We start from the raw sequence: 8,444 nt of genomic DNA, 5'->3' as shown, positions 1-8,444 counted from the left end.
TAAAGGTTGGGAGATATTTATTTTCTTTAACAAGGTCATAAATAACAAAGAAACAAAGTAGGTCCCAGACTCTGGACCGTGCAGCAGGACAGGAATAGGAAGTTGTTGGGTGGAAAGGTGGAGGGGATACGCATCAGCTAAGACAGACACGGAAGAGATGGGCCGCAGGAGATGGGCGGCAGGAGACTGCCCCTCCCTACTCTCGGAAATGGCGTGGCTGGGCAGCAGGGGGAGCCGCAGTGCTGGATGAGGCAGTGGAAGAGGGCAAGAGAGTGGGGATGCCGGGCTGTACTGCTGCTATGAAGACTGACATGGAAACCACAAGTGCCGAAGACAAGCTGTGTGGGTCTGGAAGAGGTAAGCGGGCACTCTGCACACCTCCAGGGACCGATTATGAAAATGGTTAAATTTGACTCTTAAAAACTGCACAGGCTTTGGCCTGTGGCTTTGTGCATGGGCTGTAATTAACCTGGGTTGCTCGTGACAGGTGAAGGCTCAAGAGGCCCCTGGAGCAACCTGGCCTCAGCCCAGGGCAGGTGCCCAGACATGTGGGAGTGGGGCGGTGGGCTCTCCCCAGGTGGGAGGCCATGTGCTTGAACTGGCTGGACCTGATTTTCAGGCTGGTTTCTTGTGATGCTATCCATCACCCCTCCTTGTACCTAAGAATGGGATCCTGGACTCCATGGGTCTTCCAAGTCTGGAAGAATAAGACTGGGGTAAAAAGGTACCTGACCGGTATTTTATTTGAAAGGGAAAAATAAGGACAACCCTGTGCATGGCCCATCCCTTGAGGAAGGGCAGGACCATGCCAAGAACAATCTCAAGGAATGGAGGTCCCTGAGCCTGAGAGACATTTGGACCCAGGTGCATTGCCTAATGCCAGGAATAGGGGGCCCAGCGTGGCAGTTCGGATGGAGGCTTTACCCTAGGTAAGGCAGGATGAACAGGCAGACCCCTGAACAGGGAAGGGACAGGATCTGGGGAGCCTTGGACTAGGGAGGCTGATGGTGGTCAAAGGCCCTGGAAAACAATGCTTTTGGCAGAAATACACGGAAGGGTTTGTACATCTGGGATGCCCGTCTATAGGGAGCCGGTGTCACATGGTCGGGCAGAATGGTGAAGAAGAGACAGCGGCATCACAGTGGCCTCTGGTGCGATGTATTTACAACAGAGCTCAATGTTGAGAAAGGGGCGAATAGCAGGTCACTAACAGCCAGGAAACACACTGTGAAGAGGCGAAAGAGAAGGGAAAACACATGTATCCTGCCTCCTCCAGGAAGCCCTTCCTAATGTCCACTAAGACCCTTGCAGATCTATCCCGCCTCCCACAGTCCCATCCAGGGCTATCCACAGGGTCTGCTCCCAGTGCACTGCTGTTTTGACCAAAGCTCCAAATGGTCCGGGGCCCCAAACACTGCTTATTAAGAGAAAATAAGTCTTTATGGTTGATTCCTGGGACCCATCAATGGTCAGCTGCCGGAGGGGTGGCTCACCCCTCAGGCTGCTGTCATCATTTCCAATGCCTACCCTGCCCTGTCACCCTCACCTCTTGGGTCTAGTTCTCTAATGCAGAAGCCATTTCTTTTTAACATTTCTTCTTCTTCAAACTTCCTAAGGGTGGGGAACAAGGACCCTCACCAAAACCAGTAAGAGACTTTCCAGCTCGCAGGCGTGACTCTGCATCAGGCTGTGGGCTCTCTGAGGATCGGGAGCCTTCTGTAGCTCAGGAAGACTAAGAGCTACCTGAAGTGGGCCAAGACCATGTGGTCTGGGTCACCATGCTTCTCTGCCTCCTCCTTCTCAACAAGGAGCCCAGCTGTTTCTCCCTGATCAGTTGCAGAGCCTCCTAAGATGAAAGGCATCCTTTTCCCCTCCAGACCAGTGATTCTCAACTGGGAGTAATTTTGCCTTCCTTGAGATTTTGTCAATCTGGAGACATTTTTGCTTATCACGATTATCAGTGTGTGGGGTGCTACCGGCTTTTAGTACACAGAGCCCAAGGATGTTGTTAAGCATGCTGCAATGCACAGGACAGCCCCCAATGCCAAGGATTACCAGCCCCAGACGTCAGCAGTGCTGAGGTTTCGAAACCCTGCTCTGGATCTCTACACAGCCTCCAAGATCTGCCCCATCTTCCTCAGGAGCAGGGCAGGAGAAAGCACACAGAACTTCTCCAAGAGCCAGGGAAAGCACTGATCCCCACCCCAGCCTCCTCAGAAAAGGGCCACCTCAATAAAAAGTGCACATCGTGGTGGGGGGTGAGGGACAAGGCACAATTTAACCTCAGCTGGCAACCACCCACTGGCCCAGAGAACACACACATACACAACGAAGGCACTGTAGAAACACACGCTGGGGCTCTGTGTGAGGAGGAGGAAGAGGCATGTGACCCAACCAGACAGGGGTAAGGAAGATATTTACAACAAGTATCTTTTTGCTGGAGTTGGCCAGAACTATTGGGCTCCTTAAACCTTTGTACTTCCTTACCACTGGAATCCACCGATGGGCTCCGCAAACCTGTGCCGGATCAGGAAAGTGGCAACAGCTTCAGCTACCTAAAAAACAGAGACGTTCCAAGCCATGTGAAGGTTAGCAATGGAAAATAATGGAAAAATAGAGCTTAAGATCTTAACCATGGGGCCCCGGGCTGAAAGAGCAGGGCGTCAGTACCTCGGCCCATACACAGAAAGACAAGACCAGAGACAGCTGCTGGGGAGCTGGCGGAGCTGCATCTGTGTGGGCCCCAGAACAACAGCTGCAGGCAGCACAGACAGATTCAAAGGCATGTTCCATCTTCTATGAAACCCAAGGTTGCTCTCACGGAAGTCCCCACAACTCTCAGGCGCCAAGAGAGCTCACCTTATCTGGAGCATCCTCATGGACTGCGTGGCCACACTGAGGTAGCACCTGCATCTGGAACTTCCCTGGAGAGGAAACAAACCCAGGCAACCTCAGGGACTAAAACAGCTCTCTACCTCTGCAGCCTCACAGGACGCTCCAGGAGCCCAGGATCTCTTCCCCACCCTCCCCACCCTCCCCACCCCCCCACAATACTAGACCCAGTTACCAAGCCTTTGAGGAGGATGGTAATACTTGTAATCTTGGACAAATCATTTTCCCTTCGCTGTTTCCTTCTGCAACTATTTAATGTGCATTTACTTGAGTCCAGACATATAGGAAGAAACAGTTCCTGCTTTCAAGGGACGTGCTGTAGTCCAGAGGAGGAACGAAACACAAGAACTAACATCTTAACGCAACATGTAGTTCCTGTGATTGAACTGCGTATATGCAACTGGAAGAATATGAGAAAGGGGGCTTCACAGTTCAACAGGGATCCAGGGAGGCTTCCCACATAGAAACAACAGCCTACACAAAGGGAAGAAGATGAAATGGCATTTGTTCCAAGAAATAAAAAGTTTGGCATGGTACTTATAAGAGTTAATAATGAGGCTGAAAAGAGACCAAGGACCGTACCATTAAGGGTTTTGTAAGCTATGTTAAGGAGTCTGAAGTTTATTATGACAAGTTACCACTAGAGTGCCTAACTATGTGCCAGACGCTGCAGTAAGCACTTCCTCACACTGTCTTGTGGAACACTGTAAGCTCACTGCTAATGTGAGAGCTATTAAGAGTCGTCAGAGGTCAGAGGTGACCAACAAAGCAAGATCCCTAAGCAGATGAAAGGACAGGGGACCCAGAACTCCTAAAGGAAGAGATGGCAGGCTCTCAGAGCCTCAGTATCTCGTCATTTACAAAATAAGGGAGTAAGCTCTGAGAGCCCTCCTGGTCATTACATTCTGTGATTCTTACCACAGATACACGGTACTTTTAAAACTCTTTCAAAATACTCTTCTATTCATGCTTTAAGTTGATTCTCAAATCTACCCTATAAAACTAAGCAGGACATAGTAGCGTTATTTACAATAGCCAAATGCTTGGAAACAGCCTAAGTGCCCATCAGTAAATGAATGGATCAAAAAACTGTGGTACATTGACACAATGGAATACTACACATCTATAAAAAAAAAGAAGGAACTCCTACCCTTCACAGCAGCATGGATGCAACTGGAGAGCATTATGCTAAGTGAAATAAGCCAGGAGGTGAAAGACAAATACCATATGATCCCACCTATAAGTGGAACCTAGTCAACAAAACGAATAAGCAAGCAAAATAGAATGAAGACATGTAAATAGAGAACAAACTGAGAGTGACCAGAGCGGAGTGGGGAGAGGGACAATGGTGGAAAGAAGGGAAAGGGTCAAGTCTAGGAACATGTACATAAAGGACCCATGGACAAGAACAACAGGGGGTGGGGGTAGGATTGAGTGTGGAAGGAGGGGATGGGCAGGGCAGGGGAGAGCACAGGGGGAAAAATGGAGACAACTGTAATTCAACAACAATAAAAAAATTTTTTTAAAGAAACTAAGCAGGACAAACACTGAAATTCTTCTTTTGAGATGATAAAACTGACTGAGGCCATGATTAGTAAAGTGATTTGCCCAAGGTAGCTTAATAAATAGAGAAATTAAGACCATTCCACTCAGTAAGGCCCAGCTAATGGTCCTCCTCTTGCAGTAAGCTGCCCCAGGTACTCCGGCCTATGCTCCACTCCCACGAATCACTTAATGTACCACTGTGAACTCATTTGAATCCAAACAGAGCAGTGTGTACCCTTCTTGCTTTGTAAGCTTCTATTTGATCTGCCACTGGTGCTTGTCTCCCTAGCAGTGTGTCATTTCTGTAAGGCCAGGGGCTAGTATCATTACTTACTCTACATCCCCAATAAAGCCCAACACAGAGCAAGACATTGAACAAGTACTGATACTTAGTAAGTCCTGGATGAATTAATAATTGAGTGAATGGCCTGATAAAATCTAGAACTCCAACCACCTTGGGATTAATGACTTAGGGATGCATTTTTTGTTCCTCTGAAAGAATGGGTATGCAGAATCGAGGAGAACTCACACACACTATGTCCAACACACATAAAGTAATGTGATCATGGGCAATCCTCACAATTATTCTATGAGGTGGGCACATTTCCAAACCCTCCCCTCTCATGTTACAAAAAAGGAACCTTCATTTTAGAGAACCTAAACTATTTACCCAAATTATACCATAAATGAGTGCTGGGTTTCCAGGATTCTATAACTAATTCAGCTGGTTTAAACACAAGGCTGGGAAGGCAAAGGTTAGGAATCTATGCCGACTTAGCCATTTCCCTTTGCTTCACGGACTGTCCCCCATTCCAGCCATTTGGTCTCTATACTTCTGTGATACTTTGAAAGAGAAGGTGGTCTTGGCATAACCTTTACTAGAGAAACAGTGAGGAATCATGACCGCTTCCTGAACATAGTGAAGTTATCATCTGTCGCTCTTACGTCTCCCACATTTTCTCATTTAAACCTCACACAGATGTACTGAGATATATCATTATCTCCATTTTATAGGTGAAAAAACTCTGCATGAAAGAGGTTAGCAATTCACTCAGGCCACAAAAGCAGCAACAGGGATTCAAACTGTCCGATTCCAAGGCTGGCGATCCACACTACTTCCAAATGCTGGGCCAGTCCAGATCAACTGCTTTCAGATAGTCTCGGGGGCCATGTTTGATTCTTTTGTCTGCCCAGCATCAAGCACAGGCCTTGCCCAGAAAGAGTGCTTAGAAAAGGCTTTCTTGAGTTAAATTCAAGCAAAGGTGTCTAAGCTCAGAATTACCAAATTAGTGACGTAAAAATCACACAGTCTCAGTCCATGGTCCTTCTCCAGGCTTTCAGAGAAGCCTGGAGAAGGACCATGTATTTGGAGGAAGGAACAGGTATGAAGGCCTGGGGCCAGAGTCATTCAGGAGCCTTTGAACAACTACTATGAGGGAATATATCCTCTTTTTCTGTGGAGAGCTTGAGGACAGCTAAGAGAACAGTTTGAGGGGCCCATCAAATAGCAAAGTGGAGATGTACAATAGGTTTGGTACATAGGCCAGGTCTGGAACTCAGAAGAGAAAGGGTATGAGTTAATGTTTAGCTTTGGGAGTTATCAGGGTATAAACAGAAGCCATGAGATTGCCCAGGGACAGTAAGCAGAAAAGGAGGGTCAAGAACAGAATCCATTTAAGCCTGAAACATTGGCCTTGGGGTTCACACCTCTTCTTCCCATCACCCAAAAGGTGCCGATGTCTATTGACTTCATCTTTGCAAAGCCCTTCATCCACACGAAAGCAAGAGCCTCCAGAAAATAGGTCCCACTGCCGCCACTGACATCTGGCCAACACACCTGGACCTGAGCACAACATGTCGCTTTCCTACTCATTAACCTCATGATGCCCATGAGGCTGCCATCAATGTTCTCATTTTATAGATTGAGAAAACTAAGGCTAAGCAGGTCAAGAGCTAGCCCGGTGTCAAAAAATTAGTAGGGAAGAAGAAATAGTCAAATCCAGTTCTCCAAAGCTCAGAGGGCTTGCTTTTACCAACCACCTCACCATGCGGTCTTCTAAATAGAGTTTACACTTACATTGCCTACTTTTAGCCCTTACAACTCTGAGACATAAGTGGTGGTGAAATTCTCATTTTTAGAAGGGGAAGAAAAACTGAAGCTCAGAAAAGGGAAATACTTGCCCATAATCATAGCGGGTCAGGAGCAGAGGCAGATGCCAAATTTGGGTCTAACTCTAAGGCTCAAGCTCTTTCCACCGCATCTCACCATCTCAGAATATTAATTTTCACTTGACTCTGCCCCTTCCTTTTCCCTCAGAGAATGACCTAGGGCAGCAATTTTGAACTGGTGTGCTGCAAGACTTTTAAAAACATGCAATACCTGATTATTTAGTCAGGGGTATTGACCTCTTTCCCCTTAGATTGTCAAATTTAAAAAAAAATGACAACAGCCAACACAATAGCCATCCAGTGTGAATGAATCAAAATTATACCTATTTTTTGTCAGATCATCAACACTATTTTTTGGTGTGCTGCAGAATTTCAGTAATTAGTTTATGTGTGCCACGAGATGAAAAAGGTTGGAAATCACTGACCTAGGGATGTAATTTCTTGATGACTTACCTTGCATTTGGCCAATAGTCAGATCTTTATCCAATCTATCAACACCTAAGAAAAAAAGTAAGAGAATTCATTAGTAGCTTATACTAGAAAAGGCCATGTAAAGTAGGTTTTACTGCTCGAGTATGAAGTAAAAGTTGTGACAAAGTTGCAAACATGACGACATTCTCAGTTCGCGTTAATGACAGTCCTAACTCCCTGAGGGTATATTCTCACCACAGGAAGCTTTCCAGGCAATCACTTTGCTCATGTAAACTGGTATCTGAAAACAGGGTTTTACTTTTTAAAATTTCCATTATACTCAGAGTATCCTTACACCACTCTAGGAGAAGGACTTGGGCTTGACCAGGTACAGAGGCCAGGCCAGAATCAGGCCATCCCAGGTGGATGCTTATGCTTCATTAGGTATAGGGATCTGGTGTGGGGAAGAGAAAGGGCACAAATGAGTGAGGACGGCACTTCACCTTGGAGGTTACTACCCATTTGGTGAGTAGTTATATATAACAAGAACATATTCAGATGACAATATACCTACAGTGCTATGGACTGGATTGTGTCCCCCCAAAGTCAAGATGGAAGTAATTAAGGTTAAATGAAGAAGTAACTGGGTTAAATGTGGTCATAAGGGTGGGACCCTCGTACGATAGTATTAGTATCCTTATAAAAATAAACACCAGGGAGCCTGCTCTTGCTTCCTCTCTGCCATGTAGGACACAGCGAGCAGGCAGGTGTCTGCAAGCCAGTAAGAAAGCTCTCACCAGAACACGACCCTGCTGGTACCCTGATCTCAGACTTTCTGCCTCCAGAACTGCGAGAAAATAAATTTGCTGTTTGAGCCACCCAGTCTACGGTATTTTGTCATGGCAGCCCGAACTGACTACTACACAGACGCACATACACACTTACCAGCCAAGAGCAGCAATTTAGGAATAGGACAACTAAGAAAGAGATTGGATAAGCCTCGGAACCAGCCATCCCAGTATTTTTCTGTTTTTGCCAGTTCAATTCTCCAAGTGTATGGATGGTCTTTCTTGGTCTGGAGGAATAAGAGCAAGTTCTGAGTCTCTGAGGGCAACCCCTGGAGGAACAGAATAAAAACTAGGTCCCTGGGAAAAGGAAAGGGAAGGAAACTAGCACTTATTAAGGGCCTACTATGTCCCAGACATTTTAATATACATTTACTCCTTATAACAGCCTTTATATTGTTGTTATTTCCATGATTAGATAATTAGAAGTTTGTTTGTACTTCTGTTAGTTTCAGTGAACTTAGGACATTTTCTTAAGATTACAAAACTAGTAGATGGTAGGGCCAAGACCAAGCTTCTTTTATATCCATTTGGCAAAAAGAACACACCATCAAAAGGATAATTACAAAAAACACGTTACAG

The 8,444-nt window shown here is 46.1% G+C and overlaps 1 protein-coding gene across 2 annotated transcripts in view; it reads right to left on the bottom strand.

Annotated features, from left to right (window-relative positions):
- The window catches only part of PPME1 (protein phosphatase methylesterase 1), a 46,766-nt gene continuing 38,322 nt past the window's right edge, over positions 1–8,444 (bottom strand). The window contains exons 10-14 of one of the 2 annotated variants that reach the window (XM_053923830.2): positions 7,963–8,134; positions 7,060–7,104; positions 2,860–2,924; positions 2,488–2,555; positions 1–1,225 (exon numbers count right to left, since the gene is read on the bottom strand). In XM_053923830.2, coding sequence (XP_053779805.1) covers positions 1,207–1,225; positions 2,488–2,555; positions 2,860–2,924; positions 7,060–7,104; positions 7,963–8,134 — 369 coding nt within the window. In that variant the 3' untranslated portion in view covers positions 1–1,206. The remainder of the gene's footprint in view (positions 1,226–2,487; positions 2,556–2,859; positions 2,925–7,059; positions 7,105–7,962; positions 8,135–8,444) is intronic. The other variant, XM_053923831.2, reaches the window with a different exon arrangement.

The sequence above is a fragment of the Desmodus rotundus genome, chromosome 5 (assembly GCF_022682495.2).
Source record: "Desmodus rotundus isolate HL8 chromosome 5, HLdesRot8A.1, whole genome shotgun sequence".
Taxonomy (NCBI): Eukaryota; Metazoa; Chordata; class Mammalia; order Chiroptera; family Phyllostomidae; genus Desmodus; species Desmodus rotundus.
The sequence above is the reverse complement of the archived record's forward strand: the minus strand, read 5'-3'. Positions and strand labels throughout refer to the sequence as shown.